Here is a 19332-nt window from a genome sequence, read left to right as displayed (position 1 = left end):
ATCGCGGCGGCGCCTCCCATCCTTTTTCCTTCCAACCCCTCTTTTCTTTCCCCTTTCCCCTCCCGAGTTGTACGGTTGAAAAGGAAAGGCTTATAGAATGTCCCCTCGGCATATCAACCCTGCGAGCCCGCCCAGGATCCTCGATCCACCTGTAACATCAGATGCTTATTTGTTTATCTATCTTTTCTTTAAGATACAGTTTGCTTCACCAGCGTACTTCGAAAAATTGTCCCTTTCTCCTCTTTCCACATATATTCTCCCTCTCTTCCCATTAACTACTCCCTTAAGCATCAATATTTAAATATCAAAGGTAACACCATTGAGGAGGCAATAAGGCAGTTCGTATCGTTCTGCTTTTACACTAATCAGACGACGGTTTTGAAAATACCTTACAATTTCAGCGACAGGTGTTTGGATTTTTATTGAAATTATTCACAGCATCACGACTGACAGCCAAAGAGATGGGAGTGACATGAAGCGGAAAAAATATTCCTTCGGGCCAAATATGAACCCCAGATATCGATAGCTTAAAACACCTTGCTTAACATATATAGGCTGGGAACAAAAATAGCTGAATACCAAGGTTTTCTTTTCCTCAAAAACTTTAAGAGAGCCTGTGATGGACATAAATATGCATAACAAAAATAATTTTTCGTTTGCTGCGTAACCATAGGGTTTCCACCGGTTGAGAGTGCAGTAGGTTGTGACTTATGTTGTGGTTCAAGAGAACACTAGGCCTCGTAATGAATTGTAAAGGGAAATGCAATAGTAATGGCTAATAGAGAAACTTATACTTTTCTATAAATGAACCATTTATAGTTTAGCTGTAAATAGTCCGTTTTTCATTATTTTAAAGCAAGATAAGGACATCGTTTGACATTCAAAACCATGGAAAGACATATTGGCGCATGGGACAAGACTGGAGAAACGTGGCTGAGACGAGACCGAATGGCGCTGAACTCTCGTCCATGAGCACGAACAGTGGGTTATATTTCTCGCGAAGTTAATGTAATTTCTCGCCTAAAATCAGTCACTCGATTTGGTCATGATTAGGTCCATCAAAATACCAGCGATTTTTATAGCGAGCCTCACTTCTCATGAATTCAACGCCCACTTTGTTGACAGTCAGGCGCCAGCAACAGTCGGCCCGCACTCACCCGAGGCCCGGCACGTGAGGTTAGCGGGTCCTTCGAGGGCGTATCCCAGGGGGCAGTGGAAGTGCGCGGTCTGTCCCAGGCGGTGCCCTTCGACCCGCGCTGTCGACGGCACCCGCGCCGACCCTGGGGCGACGGTGGGGGCGGGCGTAGCGGGTGGCGCTGGCGAGGCGCCTGGCGGCTGCAGCTCTGCTCCGACGACGTCCAAGGGCTCGCAGTGGACGGCTACGGAAGACGGAGAGTGGGAAAAGGTGGCGTGCAATCCAAATGAGAATCACGACACATGCGCAAATCAAAACAACGTGCTGCCACTAGGCAAGACAAATCTCGAGGGTAGCATCCACCAATCGTGGCAATATGGGCACAATTCAATCAACCTTCTCAGCATCCCTGTGCGGAAAAAAATGGCATTAAACAGGGCAAGATCAAATTTTCTTACTGTGTTAAAGCAATCAGCGCCTGCGCATTACGTTCAATTCCGAATACTTTTCTTTGCATCACAATGTATATCATTTGTCTAATTAATTATGCTAAAAGCGAATCAAGTTAATTCTCTACCACTAAGATTAAAAAAACAACAGCGGCATAGTAATAAGAATACAAATTGTTATCGTTGAGTACTCCATTGATTTCAATAGCTTAAAATGTGTTTAGCTAAAAGTAGATTATTCTCACAGCCTATGTAATGCCTACAACATATATCTAACATTATGTTCTTACACATACATATTATATATCTCATGACATCTTTTCCTCCCTTTCTCCTACTCATGAATTATGATATCTTCCTTCTTAATGTAATCAATATCTTTCTATAAAATGGATTTTGGGAAAACCTGGCCCTTTTATGTTGCCACCACACATTCATCTGCCAATTTAGTATTCATTCGTTTCAAGTGTTGCAGTATAAAAGAACCGCGAAAAAGAAGGATTACGATCGTCACGTTACGTTCGTACACAATTGGAGCGACCAGTAATTTCGTCTTTCCGTCTCGAGCGATTAAATGCACTGATCAAATCAACAAGCATCCCGCATCCGTCGCACCCAAATCACTTGGAGTCAAGAATACGAAACTAAAACCACACCAACTGGGAGCCTATGATTTCTCGTATGCGGCCTGCTTTATGATTGGCGTTATGAATCCAGCCAGAGGAGGGATGTTTGAATCGTCCGATATTAAGGCTTCGATCGCCCAATAACTGCATTCATTTCTGGTAATGAGCCTTTGGTTACGTGTCCGAAAGGATTTAAAGCAGACTCCCTCGTACATGGAATTCGGGTCCTCATCCTACCACATAGGCAGATATCAATTAATCTGTGTAACGCGGGGTGCTTACATCAACGGCGTTAGATCCTGCAAAGGTACCGTTTACCGAAGGAAATTTTTCCGTTATTAGTTACCACGAAATCAATCCCACAGGATTTAATTAGCGGCATACGATTCGTCAGAAAAATAGGCTTTACCAACGGATATCACTGAACAACATTTATTTGCATATTGCGGGGGGGAGGATATTGCTGACGCCAAGGACGTGAAAGGCAGGACAAAATCTCACCTGTGTGTGAAAATAGAGCTACAGATTAATTTAATTAAAAGGATAAATTATTACAAAAAATATTGCAAGACATAATAAAGTCTATAGACTATAAAATAATTTTAATGAAAAAAAGCTTTTATTATCAGGCATATGAAATATATCCTAATCAAAGGCGATTGAACCGCAGAACAACGTATTGAGGTCCCGGATAAAAACAAATCTCACATCAACTCCTTATAAGTGTAATTTGCAAGTTTTTAGGAAAACTAACCACTACGTCGCCCGATGCTAAATTAATTAATTTTATTATATAAAGCCCGATATTTAATAAATAAATAAAATATTTTATAATTCATATTACAAAACAAACAATATTAAATATTCTGAGCTAGTGCGATCAAATTTATGAAATGACGTAAAATAATTGACGATGCAAAATTATTTAAGGATTATTAAGTATTGAATTTCAATTCCATTAAAAAGGAGGACATTAATTCTTCCCATAAATTAAATAAGACAAAAAAGTGTTAAGGAAATTCTCTTGATACTTAAGAATAAAATTAATTATCTACATGCTGACAGAGACGAAATACTAATATCTAGAACCTTTTCAGGGAGAGGAGGCGCAAGTCATTCGGCGTAGCCACACGGAACCAACTTCTTCTCTTCTACATGCACGTAAAAAATGACTGAAAAGGGCTCCGTCAATTTTTTGTGTTCTATGGATAAAAAATAAATGAAATCTTCGTACAAATAACAACAATGAAGTAGAAAGAGCTGCCTATTGAAATGAGGTTTGATATAAGATATATTTCAAAATTCAATCTAATTAAGGGCACCAAAAAGTAAAAAAAATTAGTTGGTTTCGGAATAAAAATCGAAGGAGGGAGTTTTTCGTCCTTCTTCAACTTTGACTCCAAATGCATTTTTGACGTAAAATGAACGCTTAATAATAGATACTTTTCAAAATTTTAATGTATTTCTTACAAGTTCCTGGCCTTACAAAGACGTTTTTAAAGTTTTACCCAACTATTTTTCAATTGCAGCAAAATCAACGATGATACAAACTAATTTGTTGCCTAAACATGGGGAATGTCCTGGAGTATGAACTTCGTAAACGTCACAGTGGAAGATGACTGCGATATGCATTATTCTCATCCTCAGAACCCGCCAAAATGGAGGCATATTTTATTATTCATTATCTAATTGTAGAAATAGAAGAAATAAAACCTTGGATATTTCCAAATGGTAATTTGTTGTGGCCTAGTGGACGGGCATAATGTCGGGTGGACGTGGAGTTGGTCACTATAAATTACCATGTGGAAATAGACAAGTTTTTATTTCTTCTATTCCTACAATAAAGGATTTCCACAAAGTTACGCTCGAAAATATTAATTATATAATGTAATTCACCATATAAAATTTGCGAAAGATCCACAGAGAATGTTCTTTCTGTGTTCTCTGTGGATCTTTCGCACGATTGTGCATTGCGGGTGACTCCAGTATAAGTTTTCACCGTGGCTAGTCCCGGTGTACTTAAAACTTATACTATTTTAGTTTCAAGGTCTACAATACAACCGTTAAAACTGGTTGATTGGTAATGAGAAATATATGCATTTCTTAAGTTTCCGAATCGAGTTTAGAGCTGAGGCCGAAATTGAGTAAACAGTGGATTCTGAAAATACATTCTCTTTATGCTTCCTTTGTGAATACCTTTATGGTAGCTCTAATAATTAAGCCGTGCATTAGCGACGACACTCACCGACCACTTTGACGCTGATGCTGTTGGTGATTCCTCGCGGGGTTGAGCAGGTGAACACGCCAGAGTCGAGTGGTTTGCTGTAGTAGATGGAGAGGCGATACTTCCAGTCACGCTCTTCTGGCGCTATCGCCCAACCTGCAGAGAGCGAAGAGATTTTTTCAATTTTTGTGATAGATAGGGGTTTAAACTGAAACTCTTCACCAAATTTGCTGAATAGAACGCACTATGACGACTGAGAACCGCATTTATAAACGTCCCTCAAGGAACGACTTAAAAAATACAAAAATACTAAAAATATATTGTTAAAGAACAGTGATAAAAATATTTTCGAGTTGTATTGTTTTAGATAGAATTTAGTTTTGCGTTCGTTGTCAATTGCAAAACCATTCAATAGATTACACAAATTAGGCTTTCAATTGCCTTTACATCTCTGTGAATGCTTTTTGATTCCATTTCTCGTAAGTTAGTTGGAAATATATACTCCGTACTGGTTTTACAATTGTCTTAGGAAATCATCAAATTTGATGTTTTGCATTATACCAACTCTAATTAGTATTTGAATTTCCTGTCTTCGGAATTATTCACTTTACTCAATTAGTAGCTCAACTTAATAATCCCGAAGGTTTGAGTGATTGGATAATAATCCAAAGGATATGGCTAATATTGATTTGACATAAATTATAGCCCATTATCGTTATTTGTATGGATGTTTTCGTAGTTCAATCTTAGCGTACGTGTAGCAACGCAGGCCGGTTGTTTTAGTTCAGTGAGGACTCATAAATTTCTCTTGGGAGTAGGGAAACAGTAGCGTATGCAACAGTTGATTGATGATAACATGTACAGCCAAGGACACACCCGTGAGGTATTGGCGGAACGTGGACGTCCAGCTCCACTCCGGGTTGCCCAATTTCCGGGAGAAGAGGCACTCGAGGTGCAATATGGTGCCTGGAAAGACAGCCAGGTCCCCGGAGGGCTCGGCCGACGCAGACCCGGACGGGATACGAACCAGCACAGTTGGCGGAGAGCCCTCTGAATGGAGAGAGATAACAAATGAAGATCACAGAAGCCAAACTGCAATCCAAGGCTCCAATATTGCAATGCCTCATATGATAATGACAAAAAAACAATAATTAATATGTGAATGATCGTATATAACTTCGCCGCCAGCCGAAAGAGAAGACAGCATTGAGTGTAGTACAACTGAGGTCACACTAAGATGTAAATTCTTTCATCTAGCTGTATCTACTTGCTCTATAAGTAGATCGAGAGTGGAATTAATGACCTTAGTCGTCGACAAACCCCAAATAAACATACACCACTTATACTACTAAGACAAGTGTATTTCAGCATTACTTAAAGTTTTCTATATGTTTCCGCAAGAATCGACGCAAGGTCCTACACAAATATCCATATTTTCAAATGTGAGGCCTCACAGTCGAACAGCCCGCGACCCACCAGCACGTGATAATGGACCCGCCCAGACTCACTCACCTGAGTAGTTGGTGAGTAGCGTGGTGGGGACGCAGGCGGGCAAGCGGCTGGACCACGCTCCGTTGCGGCACTCCAGCGCTGACTCTCCCAGCAGCTTATACACGCCGAGCTCTTTGCAGCGCACGATTATTTGGGCACCATGCGGAAACCACGCCCCCGCATCAGGCTATAAAGACAGACCGTTGGAAAGAGTCGTCAAACGCCAGCGGCTCAACAAGAGACCACGTTTGCGCCGGAAAGCCATTCAATCGAGGAGCGCAATGGCCCAACAAGCAAGTCCCCCCCCCTCAGCCATGCCCGACGAACTAAAAAAAATGCCCCAAAATCATGAACATAATTTTACGGGATCAGAGGTAGGATGTAGCTTAGATGGCATCTTAAGTTTCACATCAACATCTTTCAGTTATGGAGTGTGCGGCAAAACTCTCTTTGGGTCCTCAGCGCACTCTTAGGTGTCCCGTTTTTTACTGTCCTTAAGAGGCTCTTCAACTAAGGTCGCCTTGGACTGATGAAATCTTTCTAACTCTGATATCATAATTTTCTCAAGCCAACTATGCTTAGTACAAATCAGGCCTGGTTTTAAGAATAAAAATAATTACTACCAATGTCTCTTATTAAAATACCAGTCTTCAACTCAAATAATTAAATATAATTTTTTATACGATATTACCGAGATATTTCTGCAAAATCCATGCGACTAGTAACAACGGTAAAAATCCGCATTTCTGAGGTATTTTTAGAATAAAATGTGAACGTTGAAAACATTAAATAAAGTACCACGGATTTTTGAGTGACTTTTTCTAAATTTTATCAAATTTTGATACGAATTTTTCCCAATATGAAGGACAATTTTCCACGCTCCAGAAGTAGAAAGTGCGAGATGCAAAACAATAATTTAAAGCATCCTCTCAAAATATTTGAATGTAGAGAGCATTAATAGAGTATATATTTGCATTGACTACGACAACTTTTATGCTAGAAAAGAAAGAAATCAATATTTAAAGCTAAATAAAATATTAAAAAGCTGCAAGTTACAAAAAGCGCAAGAAAAACTCAAATAAAAAAATGAACTGAAGTTCTCAAACAGTATAAGAGTATTTATCGAACAAAAACTCATCCACTCACGTAGACAGAATGCTCATTTGAATGAAGCAGAGCGCAAAGAATTGTTTTTGGAAATTTCAAGTCGGGGAGAATAGTTTAATTCTCACAATACCTGGTATGTTGCATGGATTTTAGTCTTAGCTATGAAAAGGCTTAATCATAGACTCGTGTGCCTTCTGCCATGCGTTTTACCCACTACGCTACCCTCATCCTTGAAAAGAAAGTGCAAAGCAAAAACCATTTTGGGCGGCAACACTAAACAAATTGAAGGAAAAGAAAATACACGTGCATGTTCGACAATCTGCCATTGTCTTAGTGGGTATACATATTGAAATTATTGAGGAAAAAATTGGTTCGGCTAAAATCCATTCTTAATAATATCCTACTTAACGGAGGGATTTATCACATACATTCACGTTTTCTTATCAGGGAGATTAGTCTACGAACGGCAATCAATCATTAAGGGCTTCCCATTTTAATAGTAGGAGAAAAAAACCTTCGCAATAATTTTATAGATAATGCTAGAAAACATGATGAGAGGCTCAGGTCAGAGGCTAGCCAAATGATACGTGCATGGTGTCCGTGGGCAGCTCCGTAAATGAATGGAACGGCTGAGGGGATTGGCGCTGCCTCTGTGAGGCTCCCAGCTAACTCACCGAGATGGTGACGTTGCTGTAAGTGACCAGCAGGTGGGGTGGCGTCCTCTCCAGGCGACAGCTTCTCAGCAACGGGTGGAAACGGCCTGCGTCTGCAACGGAGTAGAGACACATCAAATCTCTCGAATACACCAAACCCATTCTCGCCCCCGTTCAACCAAAAGTTTGGTATCCGCTAACTGAAGGGTGGCATGACATTGCAGTAGAGCGGACTTGGCAAAATCGCGCTTTGTTATCTGCACGAATCGACTGCTGCCCCGGGGGAACACTCGAATCGGCCGTCTGCCACCCACGGGCCCACACGCATCAGCCAGCGAAGGGCCCCACCGAGGGCCACTTCCCTTCAACCCTTTGAGTGATGGGAAGCGGTATCGCGCCCCTCCTATCTCTCGGGGGAAGTGCCAGGTGCGCGGTGGTCATTATTAATTTTATCTTAACATCATGTATTGTTTAAATTATTACCTAAATCATAATTTGTAATAAAATGTCAAACGATGTAATAAAAAGGTGAAACCACTCATAATATGGTTTTCTCGAGTTTTTTTTTTAATACTTTCACTTGCATTTCAGGCATAATTTTATTCCTTAAACTTCTGCAAAATCAGCAAAAATGCCTTGGAAATTTTAGCATAGTACCTGGAAAATTAGTTGGCACTTAATGTGTTAGACATTCCGGGGCCCTCCACCACGAATAACAAGGTGACTCGCATTCGCCCTTTGCAGCCACCCAACAACGGGCCCCCAAACCACTTGCATTTTCCATCGAGGGTCCCCATCTACGGGCCCCCATCCAAAGGCCCTCCACCCGGGGCCACTCACCTTCGCCCTCTGCAAGGCACAAGGGTCCCACCCACTGTCCGCCCACACACTTGATCTTGCAGAGGCGCCTGGCGCCCAGCGGTCCAATCTCGCCGGGGAACTTGACCTCCGTGACAGCCTCGTAGTCCGTGAGCACGCGGTCCCGCGCCGACATAAGCGCTCCATTTCGGCGAGCCACCGCCGGCGGTTGGCACCCCTGCCCCGTCCACCCTGCGGAAGAAGTAGAGTTAGTGGGTGGGTGGCAGCCCTGCGGCCACAGACGACGTATATCCGGAGAGGATATTTAAATTACTGGTAAAATGGCGAGTGAAGCACCCTGTTACTCTTAAAAGTGCAGACTTGGAATTCGCGTCAATGTGAGAAAGCTGTTTAAAGGAAGTACCTTGAGCCCGTCTCTGCTCTGGTCTGGTTGCCTCTACTGGCCTACGGATGGAAAGAGAGGACACTGCAAGGAAAGAGATATTTAGTGACATAAAATAGAGCCAGAAAAGGTGACAACACCGATGGCACTCCAAAAAAGGTAAGGCTCGTATAAATTTATTTCCATCCACGAGTACAATACTGCTCAATTGCGGAGAAGTTCAAGTGCTGAGGGCATAGTATCACCGTTATTTGGAACCAAACTAGGCGAATTCCTCACAAAAATGGACTGCTCATAAAATAGTGTTTCAGAAAGCGATAAGAAGTGCTGTGCCTACTAGGCCAAAGTTGCTTTTTTAACTCCACCCTTATATTTCGTCCCTTTGCTGCAATCAAAACATTAGCAATTTGAAGTAATATCTGATGCTTTCCCGGCGAATATATTCGTAAAAAGGCTATTTATTAGCCCTGAGGATGGAACCCGACTCGTTCCAAAACGTCGCCAGAATGGAGAGAGACCACCCGGCTGGAAGCCCGAATAGCCTTTTTCGGATTAGCAATTTGAGATTCCGCGATATCGAACTATGAGCGTGCCAAAATGTGTAAAAAAGAAACATTATACGAAGGTGACTCTAATAGTTTATCAAAGTGAGGAATTATAATTCGTTCGCCTTGACTGAGAATGAGTGATTCATTGAATAAACAACACGGTGAAACGCGTTCTCACAATTACGTACGTGGATTTCACCGCAAACATCGGCTACCAAGAGACAGGTGTCGTTATGAATCCAGAGAATGAAGGGACGACGAAGACGGAGCGAAATGACCCTGTATATGATGCATATGTACCGTTTAACAGGCAAAGAGTCCACTAAAAAGATCCACTTTCCACTAGCAATTGAATAAGATAAGTGAAAATTTACTGTTAAGGGTACTGTAAGGTGGGTTATAATAATGGAACTTCCAAACGAACGTTACACTGAAACTAACTAGTTCCATAAATGAAGTTCTCTAGTACTTCCTTTCCCCACGATACAGCCAATTTCCTTATTACACTCGTACTCCGTAGTTGGACATGCCGCGTCTACTGCAATTTTTGCCTTCTTAGGACACCAGTGTATGCACCACGACCAAAGCAGTTCGCAGGAAGGATCACCACCAATAAAATCGTTCGTTGAGCCAATTTCCAAGCACAATGACTCCCAAAATATCTGCCTCGACCACTGTTTTTTTCATACGTTTATCGGTGAACTCCCTCAAAACCCCACAAGCATAGAGAATCTCTCCAATCTTTCCCCCATCCACTTTCTCCTTTTCCCTCTCCTATCCTTTACTTGAGAAACTTCCCGGAAGAAAGGGATTTATTGCATCGCCTATGGCGAGGCTAATTACCTCGGGTGCTGCAAAATACCGTAGCCAGCCTGCCCAGTCGGAGGAGTACAATTTGAGTAAAACTGTCTCGATTTTTAATACGTAGGACACAAATTCCCCTCCAAAATTATTGTGAACAGCCTCGTCTCTCTCTTGGATGAGGTTCGCCGCGTTTTGGGATACAAACGACTTGAACTACCGAAGCGCAATGAACAATTTATCCAAAATTCAACAGAAAGAAAAATAAACTCAATCATACAAAAATATGACGTACGAGGAAGATTTGTAACTCAAGAAGGGCCAATATAAATTTTTTTGGCACATTTCACATTTGAAAATGGTTTAATTATAAAATACGCAGCACTTTTTAAGGCTTTTACTTCTTGAATTCAAATCTTATAATACTAAAGCTATCGTGTACAAAAAATCGTGGCGAAATCTCATTTTGTTTAGGTGATATGCGTACATATACCTACCTAATAGGACCAATGCACTATTTTAGGTACATTGCCTAATGAGATCTACCAACATTTTTCTTATGTTTTTTTCTATTTAAACCATAGCGTTAATCCATCCACCCTAAATAATTCCACCCAATTCCTTCCCAATAGAAATAGGAGAAGCACCACACCGCATTTTTATTGCACTTCACAGACGCAACACCTGTAATACACATGGCCATATTTAGAGAGATTTTCCTCAGTTCCTATTTAAGAAAGAGGAGGCAGATGGTGATGAAGAGCGTGACGTATGCCGGCAGTCCCCGCCCCTCTCACACCTCATCTTCTTCCGTCTAGCGCACCTTTTCCCATCTCAAAAATCCTGCTCCTTTACCTCTGTCCTCAGACGCAGAACCGTCCACTTCAAGAAGCCTTCCCGGACATGCCCTCGAAAATACGGCCAGTTTCTGAATCCTCGAAAAAGGCCAAGGAACTTATTCTGAGTTAAAAATATATAAACATCTTCTCGAGGGGAAAGTGCTACTCAAAGAGGAAGACTAGAGGATTTTGCTTCACAGGCTTGTTATCGCTGTAGGTGAATGAGTAGGTGCAAACATCCCTTGGTTATTTATTCGTTGGTTTTTAAGTTATTTTTTATTCAGAGAGTTATTTATTTAATTTGCATTGCATATACAAACTTGGTCCTTCTAAGCCATATGGCTTGTCAGAAGGTTCCAGTTATTCAATACAACATGTGGAACATTGAGAGCATAGCATTTATATTACAAGTTTCAACTTCAACTTTAGGGGATTTTCAACAAAACTATAATAATTTAATATGTTTTGTACATTTCAGATTAAAATAAAGAAATTGCAAGTTTACAATATCACTTATTCACCAATCTTTCACTTTTCTTTTAATGTCGACCAAAGATAAAAATAATAATAAATAGTAAGTTCCATTACAATAGAGGAATATGGAATAAATTAAGCAACATGTGAGACATGGAAAGTGCGTGTTCTGTTAGCAACCAATGCAAGTAAGGATTTTCTTCTGAAGAGCGACAATCCGGGAATAATGTCTCTCAAGAGATAAACATGGAAGCCCATGTTAGGGAAAGTATTGGCCGGCTCCCTTATGAGCCAGGAGCTATTTCAAATTTCACAGCATAAATATTCTATACATTATTTATTAATAAATTTATGTCACAAGGCCCCTACCAATAATGACCTTATGAAGACTGCTGATTAAGCCTATAGGCATTAAGTAACCTTTTTGTTGCCTCGAATATAGCAATAGTTTATCATTGAGGCGCTCACGAAGGAATCTTTAAATATCCCAAAAATTTAAAAGTCGCATTTTACGGCCGTACTTTATTTCTCGTAACTGACAACAAAGGAAATATTAATTTTTATCATGCCGCGGAAAGCATGGGTGTACATTTACATGGAAAATCACTTTAACATATGGAATTATTGGTAAACTTTCTTGAAGTGCGAGCAAATTTAAATTAGTACTGTCATATATGAATGAGCAACGTTTAATATTCTACAGTGATTTTTCCAAATCCAGAGCCGGTCATTAAATAAGCTGATTTAAAACAGGCATCACTCTATGGTCCCACCGCACCACAGAGCACCCAAGGGAAATGGAAACCAGCGAAAAGCAGTTTTCAAATTGCAATGGCGAAGGCGGCCAAAGGAAACGCAGCGACTGGCGCCGATCAATACCACGGGGCGGCGCCAAAGAGGAGCGCCGTCGCTGCAAGGAATACGCGTCAAATGCTCAAGGGGGGGCAACGCCCCGCACCCGGGTTCGATCCCCGGCGGCGGCAGCAAAGGGTGATTGCCAGCGAGGAACCCCTCGACCGCATATTGAAGGCCTTTTTAAAGGACCTCCTGCCCTTTAAAAAGTGACCGATATAACGCCCCCTCAGCCCTTTCAAACGTCCCCTCAGCACATTAAAAGGCCCCTTTCACCTTCCAGAGGGTCCCATACGTGCTTTAAAAGGCCCCCGCCCCCCTGACCCCGATCCTTCCGGCCGCCGCTCAATACAACACTACCACCACCCGCAGGAAACACAGCGCCCCCTTCCGGCAACATGGCCGCCGCGCGCACGCCACGAACATCATCCACGGTTCCAACAGGTGACTCGCGGCTTAAGCGAAAACGGATGGACTGGCCTGGATGCCACTCCCGAGCGAAAGCGCAGTTGTAGTCCGTAGGGAAATGAGGCGAGGATCTCTTGGACTCGAATCTGGACCTCGAACGAGCGGAGGCGGCCTCCGGTTCGATGTGCGACCGATAGATGGGCAGATGGTACTTAACCGGCATTCATTCACCAGTGATTTCCCCGATGTCAGATTGATTCGAAATAATGTTCACTACGTAACTAGTATGACGCAAGGATAGCACTTTAGGAATGGAGTTTGTACGTGAAAAACATTCAAGATCGATCGGATAAGTTTCCAGCAATCATTGAGAGACACCCTTAACGTTTGAACGGAGCAATCGAGGCAGGTAGAAAAAAATACCCCAACGTAAACAAGAAACACACACTTCCGGGGTCGGATATGAGTGTGCTAGCAAAATATGGGCTGCGCACAGTTGCAGAACATCAGATTATGAACGTGTGCCACTTTGAGGAAGTGGAACGATTTGAAGGCATGGGAGTGATAGTGTTAAACAAAAATGAAGAACAACCGGAAATTGACAGCGGAATGCGTTCAGCGAAGGAGGATCTTTGTCTGTGCTAAAAATTTAATTGACAGAAAATATCACAACGGCAAATATAAAATCATCCCAAAACTTTAAACCGCCCGGTATTTGTGGATGGTTCGGAAACATGATGAAATAGACACTATAATTAATGAAGTGAACTGCCAACTTTCGAAATTATAGGCTGGAGGCGGAATGGCTCACAGTAAAATTCTCAAGGTGTCGGTGGCCTCCTCCAAATACCGTACCTAGGAGGCTAATGCAGCATTTAAAACAATGAAGGACAGTTTACTTGTGATAATGCCAAGTATGCAAACATAGATCATACATAAAATGAGTACACATTTAAGCGTTGGTTGGGTCCTGCCGCACAGCAAGCACTCAATTATAAAAACTGAACTGTTCCTGGCTCATATTGGAATCTTGACGTAGGCATGCATACATACCAAGAAGGGCTGGGGTATTAGCATACAAAAAATAGAATTTTAACCACATTACAGCGCTACCATTTCCATTTGCTTTGATTTGTGCACGTCAATTCTGAAATCACTATGCTGGAAATCCGAAATAAACTCTTCTCGAGCGTGAAGAAGTTTCCAAACGACCAAACAATCCCTTGAATTTATTTCTTACAGTTATTAACAGCATATTTCTCATGCATTGATCTAATTTTCTCTTACACATATCTATTCCACCGGGAATCGGTAAAAATGATTTGAATAATCCGATTCTTGCATGAAAACTTAATGCACCATAGCACACTCCAACATTTTTCTTCTGATTACTTTCGTGCTTGGAAAGGAATTTCTTACGTAGGAATTTCTTGTCTAGACAAGAGTGCATAAAGCGTGATAGGTCCGAAATCTAGTTGCTTCATTTACTTATATTAAAAAATATACAATAATACTAGTAATAACAGTTTTGTAGAACAGCTAACACGCGAATAAGACCTGTAGAAACCTATTAAAGACGCTAATTATCGATCTTCTTTTTTAAGGCTCTGTAAAAGCACATTTCCCAGATTTCATAACTAGGGAAATTAGCGACTGGACGAAATAATAACTAATTTCATCTAGTTGGTTCATTTCATTATATTAAAAAATATACAATAATTGAGCAATATTTTAATTTTAAGGTTTTCGCAGCGATTAGATGCACTATTATAATCCATTTTCGGGTGTACGTCTGCGTGCTTAATATTTGTCTCAACGTTTCATTCCACGATCGTCGTGATTCTCCTGACGACGTTCCCAGTAAGTGGAATGAAACGTTGAGACAAATATTAAGCACGCAGACGTACACCCGAAAATGGATTATAATAGTGCAATTGAGCAATATTTTTAATAAATCACTAAAATATATGGATTGAAATGAAAAGTAGTAATGCCAAATTATAACATTTGGTGAAGATGTAAACAAAACGGGAATCACACCTTTTGATTAGCGTACCTGAGCCAACTAAGAGCGTACGTGAGGAAAGGAGATAACTATTTTCACAGTTTTAGTGTAATTAGTGTAATCAAATTAGATTTCTTTGAAAAAAAGAATACATAATTTGGAAGTCAACCTATAAACTCATAGTTTTAGCATACAACATTATAGGCATTTGAAAATTTTAGGTGCCTCTATTGTCTTATAAACGTTTACTACAGGAGTGACATGACATGGGTTGAAAAAAACTACGCATTATTGAAAATTTGTCACACTGTTGATCTATATCAGATGAAACATAAATGAACCAATGATGCAGATATCAACTTAAAAATGACTGCGCGAAGGAATTTCTTGTCTAGACAAGAGTGCATAAAGCGCGATAGGTCCGAAAACATATTTAAAAAATAAACTCTGTAATGTTTACCACATCATAAAATGTAAATGAGACAATACACAATGTAAAAATGGAATTATTGAGCTTGTTCTAGAAAATTGCTGCTTCTATTGGCGATCGATAAACCGCCAACAAGCATGATATAAGCGGGAACCGATAATTTCTTCACTCGAGTCCCTGGCGCTTGGAGACGCACACATTCGCCGAAAGTGATTTGAGTGTGTAATGCAATCGATTTCAGCGGAATGGCACTGGGACAGAGACAGAGAGTCTGATTGAGAGAGAGAGGCAGTCTGCGCAGGCACCGACCCGCAGGCAAACATTAGAGCGGAGTCCCTTTAAAGGCGAAGCATCACGACGCACTCCAAAACGGGTCCATTTCCGCAGGTGATGTTTGAGCCAGGACGCGTTCTCATGACGACGAGCGGCGAGAGGAATTTCGTTGTCACTCCAGACTGGCGACTTGCAGGACTTATGAATGAATGCGTTAGTTTCCTCGCGTTAAACATTGGAAACTCACGCGTGGTTGCCCCACATAATGTTCGCATAACAACATATTCTATCTACCTTCCTCATTTTCCCTTGATTTTGTAATTCACAAGATTTCCTTAGCAGGTGAATAGCAGACTGAAATTAAATAGAGCTGGCGAACATTCAAATGGCTTCATTTATATTTCCGAAAATTCCCATAAACAGTCACATACAATCAACGCTAACCGGATTCAAGAAAGTTTCCTTGGTTGCCAGGCATTCACAAAAAATCTATGAAGTCTAAGTAGCTCCTATTCCGGAAGTGATAGCCCCCACTGAATTTCCCATGTATTTTATCCAGCTTATTCGATTTTCGTATGTAGTACTTTCATCGGCCTTCAATTCCTTTTGTATATAGGTACAATGCACATATATACCTGTATATCAGTTATCAACATACCCTCACGCTAACAATAAAAATATTTATTTTGCTCTTGACCTCATGTCTAAATTTAACTATGAACTCATGATATTTTGATCATTTATAGCAAACAATTTTGACGAAGTTTCGGAAAACAATAATATATTGTTATCTAATCATTTCCAAGATTTTGAAGTTAATGGGCAGAATCGTAGCACATTCTCCCAGACGACATAAAAATATCGCAGGCGTACTTAAGTCTTAGAAATAGAAAACGAAGAAGACAAGCTTATAGGACAAAGTTAAGTTATTATTAAAGGCTACTAATGAAAGATAACGTTTATAAATTTTGATTACTCAAAGACTTGTACCACTGGGTGTCATATCAAAGTCACGTAGCAACTGGGTTCCTATTTGATCCACATTATTAGCAGTCCTACGTGGAAATCTAGGTTAAGTGTAATTAGACCGAATAGGGTGAGTGATAGTTTGACTTTTTCATTCCGAAAACGGAATGCAATTAAAGAAACCTTACGAAAGTGAATGATCTTCGTAGAGCGTTTTCCAGGAGAATATTTTTACCTGCCGTGCACTTAACTATAAGCACAAGTGCTAACAGGGAGTGAGAGAAAAAGGTGAATACCGACAGAAAAGACAAACTGCTAACCGGAAAATTTTAAAATTTTCCCTTCTAAAGATGATTCACGATTACATCAGTGGCGCAAAGACCAATTCCATTCCGTCATAAGGATATTTTCGCTATTTTGCACATTTTCAAGACAATTTTAATATCACCTGTTGATGTATTATGCGAAAAACTCTATTATAACTTTTAGGACTGCAAAGCATCCAACTTAATGATTAATTTACTTCAGTTATTCCTTTTAGAGTAGGACGTACAACGCACAAATTTCACTTTTGACTTACGTCACCTTATTAAAAGATCTCTCGATTTCAGCGGAAGTGTACATAAAATAAAAATATGAGACAAATGCCACACCGTTTTAGAGTAGGACGTACAACGCACAAATTTCACTTTTGACTTACGTCACCTTATTAAAAGATCTCTCGATTTCAGCGGAAGTGTACATAAAATAAAAATATGAGACAAATGCCACACCGTTTTCTTAAATAGAATGCCTATTTTATTTAATTAGCGTGGAATTTTTTAAATTAAAAATATTTTAGTACGGTGCAGGACTCAAAATTTTCAATGACGGACGTTGGTCGTGCAAATACGTTTGGGTTTCACGGGGAAGAAAGTTCAAACTCACAAAATTACCAAGGAACCACTCTACCTAAAATACGAAATATTTAATTATTCATAAGATAACACTTCACAGTAATATGTGGCCATGAAACAGTCTGAAGTTAAAGTTCAAATTTTAGATATACCTAATCTTTAATTTATCTATTGTCCATATTATATCAAACATATTTAAAAATAGGAATGGATTTATTTCAAACAGATCTGCTACTATCACATAGGCTTTGCCGTTATTTGTTAAATTCAATTGTACAATTTAGTCATTAATGCTGATAATATCGTTCTTAGGTAACAACAGTTCTTCGCGTATGCTTCGTTGCAGATGATGATACTTATTCATCGAATACTTCATTTACCAAGTTTGTTATATCCAGAGAGTTTGGCAATTCCCTTTTTATAATTATAATATAAAATTTATATAAACTCGATTTATTGTTTGTCATCTTATTCGGGTAAAATACTGCAACTCAATTTTAACCCACTTTCCGATTAGCTATCAAGCTGAAGTTTTAATGGAAAACTAAGATTGTTAATTGTTAATATGAGGATATGCAACAAGAATTTAATAAGTTAACTACTTCTTTCATCAACAACAAACTTTCATTAAACTAAATTAGTTTTTATTCATTCCAAAGGCTTCCAAGGACCAGAGGTGAACATTGAGCTAAGAATTACCTCCGTTCAACGGATAAGCTGTCAATTTCTTAGCTCTCATACGGGATGAAAATCTATCATGAGAAGAACATGCAATAAATGTAATGAATTAAATTCTCCCAACAATATGTGTGTTAAACAGACAGAAGGCCTTTAATATGTGTAATTTGGTTTAACTAATAATCGTCTAAACTATACCGACTTTGCAAGACCCAATTGTTACCCAAAGGACCTAAAGTGACTTCAAGTGCTACATAATATAGCTCTCAAAATACCGACTGTATCTTAAATAGAATTTTAAAAAGTATTTTTTAACTAAAATACATAAGAGAAACATTTTTTAAATTTAAATATTTTTAATACATTCAAAATCCATATTTTAAACCAGTATCAATTACCCACCCAGGACATACGTCCGGCAGGGCAACTTACAATTTTTCTCGGTGTATCTTTGCTGTCTGATTACAAATGAAGCTTTAGCTTGGCATTTTTTTCCCTTCGTCCATGTCCAACTTTCCTTTAAGGGCCCTGTTTACGCCGGCTGCGCACACGATGGATTCTTCAGTTTAATTAAAGCCTTCGCCACTCGAGCAATAATGCAATGACTAATAAAGTATTTTAGAGTGTACACCCGGAGCGAAAAAAATCACGTCGTGACGTTTCTGTCTAAGGTGTGCATCCGTTGACAGGCGCTGGAATCGGCGTTAATTTTACCGTCGAACTGCGACCTGATATTTAAAAAGGGTTGGCAAAATTATAAAATGACTGTTTCATATCAAAAATGTTAACAGCGAATTTATTTAATCGCTTCAATAGGGTAGTTTCCTTCATCAAAGAAAACGAAAGGCATTGATTGCGACTCGTCACCCACCGTTAGTGTATTCACAATATACAAATTATTTGGTGTTAGAAATCCCAGTTAAGACGAATGGCAAAGGTCAATTTCAACCTCATTTGAAAAGGCCAGATTGGCGCCCATGTGATTCCACTCCACGTGACGTCACAGGGACCTAGTTTCTATACGAGTAGATAGGAGTTTTACATTGCCCGAGATTACTAATGCATGCATGAGGCACAGAGCTCAGGGAAAGATCTCATAATAATCACACATTAAAAATACCTAAGATCGGAAAGTTTCCTTCGTTTGATAGGGGAATAATAATCCTTATTTAAGTCAAGCGCTACCTGCTAGCAGGGTACTGCTACCTGGTAGCAGTGCGTCGTATCAGCGCTCAAGCCTTGCCCCAAGGTCACCTCACACGCCGACTGCTGGAAC

General features: G+C 40.1%; 1 protein-coding gene across 2 annotated transcripts in view; it reads right to left on the bottom strand.

Moving 5' to 3' along the window:
* LOC124156804 (locomotion-related protein Hikaru genki-like) overlaps nucleotides 1-19332 on the bottom strand; it is a 42407-nt gene that overhangs the window by 13735 nt on the left and 9340 nt on the right. Inside the window, exons 2-8 of one of the 2 annotated variants that reach the window (XM_046531330.1) lie at nucleotides 8908-8970; nucleotides 8526-8735; nucleotides 7707-7798; nucleotides 5947-6112; nucleotides 5311-5484; nucleotides 4456-4590; nucleotides 1158-1379 (exon numbers count right to left, since the gene is read on the bottom strand). In XM_046531330.1, coding sequence (XP_046387286.1) covers nucleotides 1158-1379; nucleotides 4456-4590; nucleotides 5311-5484; nucleotides 5947-6112; nucleotides 7707-7798; nucleotides 8526-8735; nucleotides 8908-8970 — 1062 coding nt within the window. The remainder of the gene's footprint in view (nucleotides 1-1157; nucleotides 1380-4455; nucleotides 4591-5310; nucleotides 5485-5946; nucleotides 6113-7706; nucleotides 7799-8525; nucleotides 8736-8907; nucleotides 8971-19332) is intronic. The other variant, XM_046531331.1, reaches the window with a different exon arrangement.

Source organism: Ischnura elegans, chromosome 1, assembly GCF_921293095.1.
Source record: "Ischnura elegans chromosome 1, ioIscEleg1.1, whole genome shotgun sequence".
NCBI lineage: Eukaryota > Metazoa > Arthropoda > Insecta > Odonata > Coenagrionidae > Ischnura > Ischnura elegans.
This window is presented reverse-complemented; position numbering and strand designations above follow the sequence as displayed.